At 57.9% G+C, this 14,850-nt stretch overlaps 1 protein-coding gene across 4 annotated transcripts in view; it reads left to right on the plus strand.

The window, feature by feature from the left end:
* SLC1A7 (solute carrier family 1 member 7) overlaps positions 1 to 14,624 on the plus strand; it is a 48,498-nt gene extending 33,874 nt beyond the window's left edge. The window contains exons 4-11 of one of the 4 annotated variants that reach the window (XR_504020.1): positions 2,514 to 2,556; positions 4,987 to 5,209; positions 9,068 to 9,167; positions 9,781 to 10,014; positions 11,943 to 12,341; positions 13,037 to 13,171; positions 13,602 to 13,704; positions 14,360 to 14,603. Coding sequence is in view for 3 of the 4 variants with exons in the window: in XM_008053387.1 (XP_008051578.1) it covers positions 2,514 to 2,556; positions 4,987 to 5,209; positions 9,068 to 9,167; positions 9,781 to 10,014; positions 12,147 to 12,341; positions 13,037 to 13,171; positions 13,602 to 13,704; positions 14,360 to 14,578 (1,252 nt within the window). In the remaining variant the exon portion in view is untranslated. Of the gene's footprint in view, positions 1 to 2,513; positions 2,557 to 4,986; positions 5,210 to 9,067; positions 9,168 to 9,780; positions 10,015 to 11,942; positions 12,342 to 13,036; positions 13,172 to 13,601; positions 13,705 to 14,359 lie in introns of all 4 variants that reach the window. The other 3 variants (XM_008053387.1, XM_008053388.1, XM_008053389.1) reach the window with 3 other exon arrangements.
* Positions 14,625 to 14,850: the final 226 nt, after the last annotated feature.

The raw sequence follows: 14,850 nt of genomic DNA on the forward strand, positions 1-14,850 counted from the left end.
GGGGGGGGGTGGGCGTCCGGAAAACTGACGTCTGTTCGCAGTACAGCCTCAAAATAAAACCCAAGCGGAACACTAATCAGAGCTGGCCCCTTCTGTTTTTTCCAATCTTATTAAAACACCACAGGGATTAAGTAATGACTTGGCTCTGTCTATAGCTCCCAGCTACCCTCTCAGGGACAGAAGGCAGCCCTCAGGAGCTGGGCTTCAGAGGAACAATTCTGACCTTCGGGGCCTGGGGCGGGCACGCGGGATCAGAGGTGGGCTTGGGACCATCGTAGTGAGAACTCACAAGCCATGGGGTTGAGGGGAACTAGGAGGGGGCCTCTGGCTCTGCCTGGGAAACATACAGGGATGCCCAGGGCGGAGCGTTTAGGGATGTGACAGGCGTGGCTATTTATATCCTCAGGCACGTTCTGTCTGTTTTGTATAGCTGCCACCAGGAGCACAGGCAGGAAGGCTTCCCATGGGGCTTCAAGGCCAAAAGAAAATATGGGGCCTTTTCCCACCGAATAGTAAAAAATTGTCATTCTTGACTGAAAGCTGCAGGATATTTTCATGGATCATTAGTGTGAGCACACATATCAGCCAGGAATTGCTTCTGGCTGTCAATTAACAAAAACCTGGAACAGCAGAGGCTCAAGTGAGGTCAAGGCTTGCATCTCCTCCTAATAAGCAGTCTAGAGGTGGGCGGCTCGGGGACACCGAGGTCCCATGCTCTGTCCACCTGTGTGCCCTGCCAAGCTTCACACCTGACTCTCATCATCAGCGTGTCTCGCGGTCCAAGAAGGTTGTTCAAGCTCCAGCTGTTACATCCTTGTTCCAGGCAGAAGGAAGAAAGTCAGAGGAAAGGATCAAAGAGCTGAATGGACACCTCTTCAAGAGTTTTCCCGGACAACAACTTTCAGCAACTTCCCCTCGCATCTCGGTGCCCACCCTGTTGGCAAGAGAGGCTGGGAATCTGGGCCCAGTGGCAGGTCCCTGTCGGTCCCCACCACGTAACATGGTTTCTGATGGGAAGGAAGGAGGGGAGAGTGGAGACTGGGCGGACCGCTAGCCGTCCCTGCCACAGCTCCCCTTTACAATTATTCTAATTTTTTTTAAGTTGCAAAGAAATGTACACACTAGGTGTAAGTTCCTTTTGGTTTCTCATGACCTTTGAACATGCTTACTTTCTGTTCGAGCTAAAGCAGACTTGCCTCTCAGTTTCATTAGAAAACACCTTGCAAGCCACTCGGGCCTCCTGGACTCTACCCAGGGGATACTTTACAAATATTCTGCAATCAGTTGGTTTCTTGGACATTTTCTTCTTAGAGAGCCCGTTCATATTCTGAGAATGGATAAGTGTCAACCTGTATTCCTTCTAATGTGTTATGGTTTCGCTTTTTAAAGAATTACTACGCGTCTGTAGTTTTTTGGCGTAAGGTGTTAAATAAGGAGCTAATGTCTTGGCCAGTCGTACAGTATTTTGGGATGAATCCTTCATTTCCTCACTGATCTGTGGAGAAACTTTCATCAAATCTGAAATACTTAGCTATTCCAGGGCCTGCTTCTGGGCTACAGCTTTCGTGACATTGATTATTCTATCGACGACTGGGTCACACTGTTTTGACAGCTACAGTCTTACCCTATGTTTTCATTTCTGGACCTCTCTGCCTTTAGTGTTATACTAAATTATATAAATGAGAATACTGAGGCTGGACAAAGTGGCTCCCGCCTGTAATCCCAGCACTTTGGGAGGCTGAGGAAGGAGGATCGTTTGAGCCCGGGAATTCAAGACCAGCCTGGGCAGCACAGCAAGACCTCATTTCTACAAAAAAAATTTTTTAAATTAGCCCAGGTGTGATGGTGCCTGCCTATAGTCCCAGCTACTCAGGAGGCTGAGGCAGAAGGATCTCCTGAGTTCAGGAGGCCAAGGCTGCCGTGAGCGTGATCACGTCACTGCACTCTAGCCTGGGTGATGGAGTGAGACCCTGACTCAAGGAAAAAGAAAAAAAAAAAAGAACGACCCGACTTGTGTGTCAGGTCCTGTGTTGGGCCCCACAGATGGGATAGGAATAACCGGGTCTCACCTGCAAGGAGGCCACGCTATGGGGGAGGCGGACACATCAGCCAGTGATCACACTGTGATGTGGTGGAGTAAAAGTGACCCACACACAGAAGGACCACGGGGTCAGCTGGGGCAGTCAGGGCCGGACAGAGGAAGTGGTGCTTGACCTGTGGCTGACTGGAGCAGGGGTGAGCCAGACAGAGAAGCAGGCAGGGCATTCCGCAGAGGGAACGGTGTGGACGCAGGCCTGCGCGGGAAGATACCCGGCATAGTCAGGGAGCTGTAAGTGATGAGGGTGCGGGCGGGGCATGTCCACGGTGCAGGGGTGCGACTGCAGGGGAAAGGCGGCTGGCTCGTGGAAGGCCTCGACTGCCCAGGGAGATGTCCAGATGATCCCACGGACCCAGCCCTCGGGGCCCTCCCGTCCTGGGCTCTGGAAGTCTTCAACTACTGACTCTCTTCCTAGGAACATGTTCCCAGCCAACCTGGTGGAAGCCACGTTCAAACAGGTGAGTGGGTCCCTGGGGGCGATGCAGGGGAGGGAAGAGGTGGTTGACAGGAGGGGCAGGCAGGCGAGGCCAGCTGGCTTGGCTGGAAAGTAACGGGTTTGCCCAACCAGGTTTTCTGTCTCCTGGAGGAGGGATGCTGGGAGGAAGGGGAGGCAGGGGACCCAGATCCATGGAACCTCCTGTGGCCACACCCCTTTCCTGGGGGCCGGTTTTTCGCTGAGTGCCTGCTGGGCTCACACATGCACCGTCTCACTCATCCCACGGTCACCTGCACTGAGATGGGAGCAGCCCATTTCCTGAACAAGGAAACCGAGGCTCAGGGGACTGAGTGATCCACCCAAGGTTATACCACTAGTGAATGATAAAGCTGGTGGGTAAACCCACGCCTGTCTGGCTTCCAAGGCTGTTTCTTTCTTTTTTTTGAGTTGGAGTCTCACTCTGTCGCCCAGACTGGAGTGCCATGGCCGCTCCCGGCCACCGCAGCCTCGACCTGCTGGGCTCCGGCGATCCTTCCGCCTCAGCCTTCCTAGTAGCTGTGGAAGCATGAGCTACCACGCCCAGCTGATTTTTGATTTATTGTAGAGATGAGGTCTCGCCAAGTTGCCCAGGTGGGTCTCGAACCCGTGGGCTCAGGCAATCCACTCTCCTCAGCCTCCCAAGGCGCGGGATCACAGGCTGAGCCACCGAGCCCGGCATCAAATCGTTCTTAAAGGCACTCCATGGAGTGGTGGCCTCATAGCTTGGGGTCAGGCTGGACTCTGACTGATCCACACATTCCCTCTGTCAGGGGTCCTCTGGGTTGTTTTCAATGTTTCTCCTTTCTAGAAATTGTAGTAAGTGTCCTTGTGCATCAATATTTGTGGCACATGTGATGATTTCCAATCCTTTTTTCCCCTTCTAAAACGTAAGCTGGTTGGTTGACTCAGTCCAGCAAGTACTTCCTGAACCCCTTCCTGGACCAGGCGTGGCGTCGAGCCTAGGGCACGAAGGAAGTGATTGAGGGTTGGATAGGAGGCTTCTAAATGGGGGGCTGTGGGAACCTGAGCAAACCACCATATTTCTCTTAGCATCCTGGGTGTTCACCTGTGAAATGAGCCAGATTGTGAAGGGCCCTGAATGCTAGGCTAAGGAGTTTGGATTCTATTCCAGTCATGATGGGTAATTATTGAAGGTGTGAGAGAGAAACAGAAAGATAACTGCTCCACTGCATATCTGCCTGGAATGCCCTTTTTCTTTTGGCAAACTCCTGCCCATCCGTCAGGACCCAAGCCAAATGTCCCCTTCTTTCTCAGAGCAGAAACTATGTCTGGTTTGCTATTGTATCTCTAGTAATGAGTACAAAGTGTTCAACACTGATGATGGTGACGATTGCAATAATGCTTGCATAGGGCTTACCACGTAAGAAACTATTGTTAACTATATATATATATATTCCAGGGAGGTAAATACCATTATGATCCCATTTTACAGATGAGGAGAATGAAGCACAGAGACTTTAGGCCCCAAACAGTTCCCGAGTGCTTCCTTCCCCCCCCCCCAGGCTTACCTGAGTGATACTGGGCTGTTTGAGAGGCTAGGAGGCTCCCTTCTTTGGGCTCCCAATACCTGAGGAAGGAGTGGAGAGGCCCAGAAATGCCCCGGGGGCAGGGGAGGAAAGGGAGGCCGTTCAGGAAGGTCAGTCCTTCCTGGATGGACTTCGTCTCATCCAGAAGGCTTGGGGGCAGGCTGAGCTTTGGAAAAGAGAAGACCCAGGTTCCGTCTGGCGGGAGGCAGGGCTGGCCGGCTGTTCAGGGAGCAAGTGATGGGCGGTCGGAAGCGGGTAGACAGGGGAAGGGAGGACCGGACCGGCGGGGTAGATGAGGCGATGCGGTGGGTGGCTAGAGAGAGGTCCAGCTGGGGTGAGGAAGAGGAGGAGCAGGCTGGGGCAGGCCCGAGCGGGTGGTGTGCAGAGCAGGAAGGGATCTCGGCTCCCTTTCCGCTGCGACGCTGATGGGACCCCGCCCCGCCTACCTCTTGGGGTTACTGCCCATCAAATAAGGCCTGAGTGGGTACAGACATGCGTTCAAGAGGTTCATCCTAGCCGGGCTTGGTGGCTCAGCCTGTGATCCCGCGCCTTGGGAGGCTGAGGTGAGTGCATCGCCTGAGCCCGCGGGTTCGAGACCCGCCTGGGCAGCGAGACCTCATCTCTACAATCAATCAAAAATCAGCCGGGCGTGGTAGCACGCGCCTGTAATTCCGGCTACTCGGAAGGCTGAGGCGGAAGGATCGCCGGAGCCCAGCAGGTCAGGAACGGCCACTGCACTCCAGTGTGGGTGACAGAGTGAGACTCCAACTCAAAAAAAAAAAAAAAAAAAAAGAGGCTCATCTTGGTGGTGGTGGTATTAATAACCACATGTGGCCTGACTCCTTCCCGGCCGGTGTCGCCCCCAGTACCGCACCAAGACCACCCCAGTCATCAAGTCCCCCAAGGTGGTGGTGGAGGAGGCCCCTCCTCGGCGGATCCTCATCTACGGGGTCCAGGAGGAGAACGGTTCTCGAGTGCAGAACTTCGCCCTGGACCTGACCCCGCCGCCCGAGGTCGTCTACAAGTCAGAGCCTGGCACCAGCGAGGGCATGAACGTGCTGGGCATCGTCTTCTTCTCCGCCACCATGGGTATGTGCCACGGCCCCTCTGTCCCTTCCCTCCCTCGCTCCCTGGAGCCCCCATGTCCCAGCCCGCCCTTGCCTTCACACCCAACGAAATAGCCCAAGCCCTCATTCGGGCACGGAGGGGCATCTCGGCCCTGCCCTCCTCACGTGGAATCCCGCTCCATCCCGGGGTGCTGGTCTGCCAGCCGGGCCCCTGGCCCCTCCCACTTGCTGAATGAAGTCTGGGGATGATACAGGAGGGAGCGTTTACCATAAGGAACCAAAGCCGTCGTCCACCCCGTTTGTTTGTTTAGAGTCGGGGTCTCACTCTGTCCCCTTGGAGTGCAGTGGCACGATCATGGCTTACCACAGCCTCCACCTCCTGGGCTCAGGTGATCCCTCTGCTTCAGCCTCCTGAGTAGTTGGGACTACAGGTACACGCCACCAAACCTGGATAATTGTCTGATTCTTTGTAGAGACAAGGTCTCACTAGGTTGCCCAGGCTGGTCTCGAACTCCTAGGCTCAAGCAATCCTCCTGCCTCAGCCTTCCAAAGTGCCGGGATTACAGGCGTGAGCCACCGCGCCCGGCCCACCCCTGTTTATTTAAAGTCCTCATCTCCCCACCCCACCTAGGGGCTTCTCACTGGCCACCTCTCTCCTCAGACCTGTCTGGGCCATTTCTTGGGGCCCACAGCCAGCCTCCTGGTCACATGCTTTCCTTTGCTACTCTTCTCTGGGTCCGAAAGGCCCCAACCATAAAGTTCAAGCCTCAAGTCCCCTTGCTTGTACAGTCCCCTTCTACGGCCTACACCTTTTTATTTTTATTTTTTTAGAAAAATAGTGTGAATTTTTTCTTAAAAAGGACTCCCAAACTATATACACTTCAAACTATATACACTTTATATACCTGCTGTGGTCCCCAGCACCACCGACACACAAGCCTTTTTCCTTCTTGAGGACAACTCCTAACACTTCCAGAAGAGTCTGGCTTGCATGTCCTGACCCTGTGCATCTGTGATGTCCCAGGGGACATTGTGAGTCTTACTCTAAAATGAGCACCAAGGCCGGGCACAGTGGCTCACGCCTGTAATTCCGGCACTTTGGGAGGCCAAGGTGAGAGGATTACCTGAGCCCAGGAGTTCGAGCCCAGCCTGGGTAACATACCAAGACCTCATCTCTACATAAAACCAATCAGCAGAGTGTGGCAGTGTGCACCTGTAGTCCCAGCTACTTGGGAGGCTGAGTCAGAAGGATCGCCTGAGCCCAGGAGGTTGAGGCTGCAGCGAGCCAGGATTGTGTCACTGCACTCCAGCCTGGGCGAGGGAGTGAGGCACTGACTCACAATAAAATAAAATAAGCATCAGTTGCCCCCACGGGACCTGGGGGTGGTTGTCTTCCACCTCCTTGACTTCTCCTCAGGGTTTTCCCATTAAGGAAGAAGCTCACTCCCCTCCTGGTTGCTCATGTGAGAAATCTGGAGTGCCTTTCGGCCTCTCCTCTGCCTCAGCCCCCACTTCCAAGCCCTGCCAGGTCTGCCTCCGAGTCTCCCTCCAACCTGTGCATTGTCCTCTGCCAGCATCACCGCCCAGGTTTGATGCCGCCTGCACCTCCTCCCTGGTTTCTATGAAAGCTGGCCCGAGTCCCTATAGCTTCTGTCGTGTCCCTCTGGCCTGTCCCCCTCAGGGGGCCACTAAGCTGACTCTCCACTACACTTAGAACGGGGCCAGTCCCCAGGCGCTGGCCACAGAGCCCTGCCATGTGGGTCCGGTGGCCTCCCTCTCCTCAAAGGCCTCGCCACAGCCACGCCGCCTCCCCAGGGCCTTCTGCCTCCCCCTACTGAGCTGTTCTTGCCCCTCCTCCCTCCACATTTCTCATCCTTAGGGGGTCTCCCCGTGGGCATCTCGCCCTCAGGAAAGCCTTTCTGCTGCCCAGACAAGACCAGGTGCCCCAGGCCACATATCCACTGCCTGCGCTACTCTGCAAACTCTGGTCCCATTGCAGTTTTATGTTCACTGGATGTCTGCATAGCAGCTGGCAGCCCCATGCAGGCAGAGACACGCCTGACTTGTTCCCTCCCAGAGCCCACTACAATGACCGGCACTAGTAAGATCTAGGGGAGGGGTGGGCGGCGGAAAGATGATGGACAGTGGAGCTCTTATCGCTTCAGTCAAACACCCGGCGTGTGGAGGGCCAGGGCCTCAGTGACCCGGTGCATGACGGGACAGTGTTTGGAAGCCCCTCAGCCTTAGGAAAAAACCTCACTCCCCTCTTGCAGAAAATCTGGGGCTGCATCTCAGTCCCTCCTCTGCCTCAATCCTGTCACCTCCAAGTCCCGCCAGGTCCTCCTCCAAGTCTCCCTCCAACCCGTGCGTTGACTTCCGCCAGAGTCTTAGCACAACCAACAGCCACAGCCTCTCTCAGGGATGGGAAAAGGGCATCTATTGGCAGAGCAAAAGAAACATTTAGACCCTCGCACTCAGCACTTACTGGGCATGTGCTGTCCCTGCCTCCCCGTTTGTAGGTGTGCCAAGGCAGTGTGTGGCCTAGTCTGCGTGTGCTCGTGCCTGTGTTTACCTCCGTCCATCTGCACCCATGTCTGTCTGTGCCTGCGTCTGTGTGTGCCTGCCCCTGTCTGTACCCACATCTGCCGGTGCCCGTGTCTGTTGGGACAGACGTCAGCCTGAGTGTGAGCGAGCCCACAGGCACGCCTCCCCTGGACAGGGCTCATGATCTCCTCGCCCCAGCCTCCCTTCCTCACCTCCTCCGTGGTGTTGGGATGAGACTGGCACTGAGGTCTCCTTGGCCTTCCGGCGAGGAAGCCCCACTGCCACACCAGGGTCCCCTGCACACCAGCTTCAGTACCACCTCCCCCCGTCCAAAATCTAAATGGGCCTGAGGAGGGGTAGGCATAGCCTGGGGAAGGGCCAAGCCTAGGGTCCCCTCTGGCTCCAGCCTCCCCTGTTTGCCTGGCAGGGCCCCCCCTCACCATTACTGTGGGGCAGTTGCTCCGTGGACTGAGAGGCTCGGGCTTCTCAGGGTAGTTTGGAAAGCGCCCTTTTCTGGTGTCTCACAGACCTGGGTTCAAATCCCCTCCCTGCTTTCCTTAGCCGAGTCCCTGTGCGCTGTGATGGTGGGCTCAACCACCGTTCCAGGCATGGCCTGACGCAGCACAGCCCCACAGAGAAGCCCCCACATGGACCTTCCCAGAGTGGTGTAGCTGGGAAGAAAAGCCAGGAACAGCAGGGGAGGTAGCAGGGGCTCAGGGAAGGCTTTCAGTCATCACCGCCCAGGAGTCCACCTTTCCAGAGAGGAGACAGAAAAAAGCCAGATGGCTATAAGCTGCATAAGAGGTAAGAAGGAATCCGCAAGAGATCGAAGGACACATGGGGAGTTTGCGAAGGGGCGTGGGAAGGCTTCCAAGCCGTGTGGAGAGCTGGTGGCTCGGAACCTGCATGGGCAGAGACCCCGAAGCAGGGGACAGCTTGATGTTTTCCAGAAACCTGGTGCCAGGCACAGTGAGGAAGGAGCAGGGCCAGCAGAGGAGGGAGGTACTGGCCGGGGTCAGCTCAAGTGGGCCAGGGCCGTCAGGGGGCTCGGTTGTGGAAGTCCGCAGGGATGCCCCACAGGGGGCGGGTTTGTCTCAAGAAGACGACACTGGCTGCTGTGTGGATGGCAGGTTAGAGAGGTGCAAGAACCACCCCTGTGGGGCCTGAGGAGAAGGAGCGAAGGGAGGGAGGGGAGCCCCGTCACGTCCAGCCTGCTGGGGAGGCAGCCGTGTGCCGAGAGCCACGTGTGCGTGTCGGTCTGTCCCTGCTGTGCCACCAGTGTGCCTGTGCCCAGCCTGGGGCTTCTGTGACGGGCTTGTGTGTCCCTACCCTGCAGGCATCATGCTGGGCCGCATGGGTGACAGCGGGGCCCCCCTGGTCAGCTTCTGCCAGTGCCTCAACGAGTCTGTCATGAAGATCGTGGCGGTGGCCGTGTGGTAAGCCTTGTGGGGGGGCCTCCTTACCCACCTTACCCTTCCAGCCCCGGGTGGATTGAGGGATGCCACGGTCCCCTAGGAGCACAGCAGAGCGCGACGCAGGAGGCAGCCCCAGCCTGGGGCCTCCAGGACGACATGGGACTCTGGGGATTCCCCAACCCTGAGCCTGCCCCTTCTGGCCCAGTCTAAGAGTTCGGCTTGGCTCTGCTGCCGCCCTGGTCTCAGTTCCCCGACTCACGCAGCCTTGTTGGCTCGGCATTTAGAGAAAGGAAACCTGGACGTGAGGACCAGCTGCCACTCAAGTCAGAGTTCAGACCTTAGGCGCTGAGACCGGAAAGGCAGAGGGAGCCCTGCCCAGGGTCATCCGTGGTCGCCCGTGGGCTCCTCAGAAACAAGAGGGAAGGCGGAGGGACAGAGGCTGGCCAGGGCCAGAGGGTGGAGGTGGTGGCCCTGATGATGCCACGTGTAGACCCTAGGCCGGGCACCTTGGCACTCAGTCCTCATGGGAGCCCGGGAAGCTCAGAGAGGAGCAGGCTGGGCAGCAGCACAAGGCCGAGTCCGGGGGGCCCCCTGGCCTGCTGGCGCCTGGGTCCGACTGCCCTGCCACCCCCAGGTACTTCCCCTTCGGCATCGTGTTCCTCATCGCTGGCAAGATCCTGGAGATGGACGACCCCAGGGCCGTGGGCAAGAAGCTGGGCTTCTACGCGGTCACGGTGGTGTGCGGCCTCGTGCTCCACGGGCTCTTCATCCTGCCTCTGCTCTACTTCTTCATTACCAAGAAGAACCCCGTCGTCTTCATCCGTGGCGTCCTGCAGGCCCTGCTCATCGCGCTGGCCACCTCCTCCAGGTAGCCCCAGGGCGGAAGGGTGGGGGATGGGGGCTGAGCATTGTCCATCTGTCCAGACATTGTGTGTCCCTAGTCACAGACCCACAGAAAGTGCCAGTGAGGGGCTGGGCACAGTGGCCCATACCTATAACTCCAGCACTGTGGGAGGCCGAGGTGAGAGGACTACTTGAGCCCACGGGCTTGAGACCAGACTGGGCAACCTGGCAAGACCCCGTCTCTACAATAAATCAAAAAAAATTAGCCAGGCATGGTGGCGCACGCCTGTAGTTCCAGCTACTTGGAAGGCTGAGGCGGAAGGCTTGCCTGAGCCCACCAGGTAAAGGCTACGGTGGTCGTGAGTGTGCCACTGCCCTCCAGCCTGGGTGACAGAGTGAGACTCCGACTTAGAAAAAAAGAAAGTGCCAGTGAGCGCTGCTCCTGAGACTGAGGTGGTGCTATGGTAATGACCTGTTTGGGGCATCTGATGCTTGCGGCCTCACCTGCCTGACTGCTGCAATCCTTAACACTCGCTCCACACGGGGCTGGCTTCTATGTATCGGGCAGAGAGCTGCAGAGTCTGTCGAAAATCACACCAGTGACAAACTGCCGTTGCCTTCTATCACCACATGGTGCTTCTGTTGGAGTTGGGCCCTGCCTGTCTCCTGTCCCTGGGCCATCCTGGCCGGGTGCCCTGTTACAACCGTGGCAGTGTCACCAGACAGTGGGGACTTGAATCCTGGCTGCATCACTGGCTAGCTGTACCTGGGCATCAGTGTTCTCATATACAGACGGGGGAGGGTTTTAGCTTCCATTCCATAGGGCTGCTGTGGAGTCTGAGCTACTTTGTTGAGGGTGAGGACGTCAGCCTGGGCCAGGTGAGCCATTGCCTGGCCCCGAGGGTCCCAAACCACAGCTGAGTGCAGAAGACCTCAGGAATTTGGCTCCAGACATGCCGGGCTTGAGCCTGTGGTTCCTGCTGCCAGGAGATGGCTGGGGCTGCTGGCTCTGGCAGGGATTGGCCCCTGGCATGAGAGCTGATGGTCTTGGGATTTGGCATTGGGCAAACCAGGTTGTCGGTCAAGGGGGCAGGAAGGAAGTGGCCACTTATAGAGCATCTAACCCTGTGAAGACAGGTGGCTTTCCCCATAGTGAGGGTCCAAAAAGTCACAAGAACTCAAGCCACATCTTTCTGGCACCAAGGGTCTCGCTCTTCCCTCCAGCCCTTAGTGCCTCTCTTCCTTGGGCCTTAGCTTCCCAGTCTGAAAAATGCCCGCAGGCCTCTTTCCCTGGTAGACACGTGACCCCATCCTTGGTGGCAGGAGTCAGGAGGAGTAGACTCCAGGGAAGAAGAGCCCAGAAGCCACTGTCCGGGAGTAAAAGGGCAGACTGAGCCCCAGGACCATCAGCTCTCATGCCAGGGGCCAATCCCTGCCAGAGCCAGCAGCGCCCCAGCCATCTCCTGGCAGCAGGAACCACAGGCTCAAGCCCAGCATGTCTGGAGCTCATTAGAGGCTCTGTAGAGAGGAACCAGCCTCCCCAGCAGTGGCCTTTGGGGAGGGGAAGGGCACAGGGCCACACTAACCTGAGTTTTAGTCTCCAGACTGCCACTAGGAACTCTAGTAACACACATGCAATATTAGTAGTGGACACCAATGATTGAGTGACTGCGTACAATATGCCAGACACTGTTCCAGGCACTTCGTCGGTTCATCCTCTCAGTAGCTCGTTAAGGTATTGCTGGGGACAGGGGAGTCAAGGCACACAGGTTCAGGAACCTACCAGGGCCACCTGATAGGAGCTGGAACCGGATCCCAGGCAGCCTGGCCCAGAACCCCTGCTGCTCACCACTCCATGCATTCTTGGCACAGCTGGGTGACATTGGTCAGCCCCTTGTCCCCTCTGGGTCTGTTTCCTCATCTGTAAAATGGACTCAAGCACCTCCCTCATAGGAAGAGTCTCATGAGGGCACAGCACGGTGCCTGGCACATAGTAGGTGCCCTGCCAGGGTCACCCCCTTCCTGCCCAGAGCCACCCGCATGGGTGCATGCATGCACCCCTGCCGGGGGAGCTGCCGGGGTGGGGTGAGCGTCCTGCCGGTGGCCCTGCCATCCTGAAGGAGGGTGCTGGGCAGACACTGGCCCCTCTGCCCGTAGCTCAGCCACCCTGCCCATCACCTTCAAGTGCCTGCTAGAGAACAACCACATAGACCGGCGCATCGCACGCTTTGTGCTGCCTGTGGGCGCCACCATCAACATGGACGGCACCGCGCTCTACGAGGCTGTGGCCGCCATCTTCATTGCCCAGGTCAACAACTATGAGCTGGACTTCGGCCAGATCATCACCATCAGGTGCACCCTGACGCCCGCACCCTGGGTGGATGGGCCGGGGGCTGGAGGGCCTTGGGGGCTCTGGAGCTCCCAGACCTGGTGGGGTCTCCGAGGCAAGTCACATGGGGACTGGGATGTGAGCCGGCCTCTGGGACTCAGGGCTCCTTCCTCAGTTGCCTGGCAGCCTGAGGACGAGCAGAGGGCTGTGACCAGGAGCTCTGAACCTGCAGGACAGACGGGGACGGAGGGCATTGCAGGTGGGACTGGGCAAGCAGAGGCCAGGAAGGTCTGAGGACCACAAGGGCCCTCTGGTAGTCTGAGGGAAGGGTGCTGAGGTTGGGCAGAGGCTGAGGGGAGACCTCGCAGGCCAGCCGAGCACACAAGTCTGACCCTGGGATGAGGCCCCGGAGGGAGGCAGGGACAGGGCTGTACCGGTGGATGATGGGAATATCTGGGCAGTACCTTACAAATATGACTCCCCAGAACCTACAGGGCACAGCCGCAGACACAGGTGCCTACACATTTCTAAGAGGTTTCCATGGGGCCAGGACCCTGAGCAGGGATGTGCCCCTGAGAACTCCCCGATGTGGCATTCCTGACAACCCTCGTCCCACGTCCCAGAGGCCCTGGCATCCTGGCCTTCTCCTCCTAGCCGGGCCTGACAAGGTGCCCCGCCCTCCGGCTCCTCCTCTTCCTCTGCCCACCCCCTCCTGTAGCATCACAGCCACCGCGGCCAGCATTGGGGCCGCTGGCATCCCCCAGGCCGGACTCGTCACCATGGTCATCGTGCTCACCTCCGTGGGACTGCCCACCGACGACATCACCCTCATCATCGCCGTCGACTGGGCTCTGTGAGTGCACCTGTGTCCCCAGGCCCCGCCCGTGGGGAGCAGGGCTGCTTCGGGGTGGGAGCTGAGTCCTGCAGGGTGGAGGCCGGGGGAGCTGCCGTGCCAGGCATAGTGGGGGTGCCCTACTCAGGCACAGTCCTGGCTGCACAATTTGCGGGGCCTGGCATTCAGAAGCAAAAACGTGGAACCCCTCATTCAAAAATTAGAAAGAATTTCAAGACAGAAACAGCAGAGCCTGAAGCCACGCCCTGTCCTTCTAAGCATGGGGGTCTGTGCAACTCACAGTCATGCGCCCATGAAGCCAGCCCTGCATCAGCTGGCTTCAGCACCGCAGGGGTGAGCGTAGGAGGAGCCAGGAGAGCACCTGGCTCCTTAGGGTTGAGTGCTGCCCCCTCCCAGCCCCCCTTAAAGTGCCCGCTACTTGGCTCACCAGGGACCGTTTCCGTACCATGATTAATGTACTCGGTGACGCGCTGGCTGCAGGGATCATGGCCCACATCTGCCGGAAGGACTTTGCTCGGGACACGGCCGCCGAGGTGAGAGCGGTGCCCCCCTCTCTCAGCATGGTGGTCTAGAGGCCCCCAGGAGGGTGGGGCAGGGGTTGGGGGGGCAGGCAGGAGACCAGATCTTTCACCAGCCGGCTGGTCAGCCTTCAGCCAATTCCCTCCCTCTCTCAATGCCTCTGGACCTCAGTGTCCTCATCTGTGACAAGGGGTGGCTAATTCCTCTAGCATCTATTGGTTGAGCACCTACCATGACCGGCGCTGATCTAGACATGGGAGGAACAGTGGGAACAGAATATGCTGAGACTCCCCGCTCCCAGGGAACTTGCTCTAGGAATGGTGCTGTCCTGCCTGCAACGATGAGAACATGTGCAGGTCTCTGCAGGACTGTGTGGTCTTTGGGCTCCTTCTGTCGTCCTGAGGAGGAAGCTAAGACTCCAGCAGCAGGGGAGTCAGGGATTCCCTCACTGGTCCCCTCCTCAATTACGACAGCCCCAGAGGCAGGACAGCTTGAGAACTGGAGCTCAGGGAGACTCTGTGGCCTGCCGAGGCCACACAGCACGTCTGTAGGAAAAGTCATCTTGTGGTTCCCAGCTCTGAGCTCGTCCTGCTCCACTGACCCTCAGTCCTCCCTAGTGGCTAACCTCAGTGCCTTCTGCTGCGACCAAGGCCTATTTCCCTTCTCCAGAAGCTGCCACCCTGCGAGACCAAGCCAGTGAGCCTCCAGGAGATCGTGGCGACCCAGCAGAACGGCTGCGTGAAGAGTGTGGCCGAGGCCTCGGAGCTGACCCTGGGCCCCGCCTGTCCCCACCACGTCCCAGTGCAAGTGGAGCAGGACGAGGAGCCGGCCGCCGCCAGCCTGGACCACTGTACCATTGAAATCAGCGAGCTCGAGACCAACGTCTGAGCTGTGAAGCTGCAGGGGCGGGCGAGCCCTCGGGGACAGGGCCCTGCAGGGGCCAGGCTCACACATTCTTCCTCCCCTTGAGAGGCTGGAATCGGCCACACTTGCTGGAAATGGAGTCTCAGAGGAGGGAAAGGCCGCGTGAGGGTGCCTACCCAGAGCGTCACAGGCTCCACGCTGCCCAAACCCCCACTGTGACCCAGGGAGGGCGGCAAGCAGGGGTTATGGTCCCCACTTTCTGGAAGACAGAGTTGAGGCTCTGAGAGCTGAAAACA

Source organism: Carlito syrichta, unplaced genomic scaffold (assembly GCF_000164805.1).
Source record: "Carlito syrichta isolate Samal-C Ts95f unplaced genomic scaffold, Tarsius_syrichta-2.0.1 Scaffold288140, whole genome shotgun sequence".
In the NCBI taxonomy this organism is placed as follows: Eukaryota; Metazoa; Chordata; class Mammalia; order Primates; family Tarsiidae; genus Carlito; species Carlito syrichta.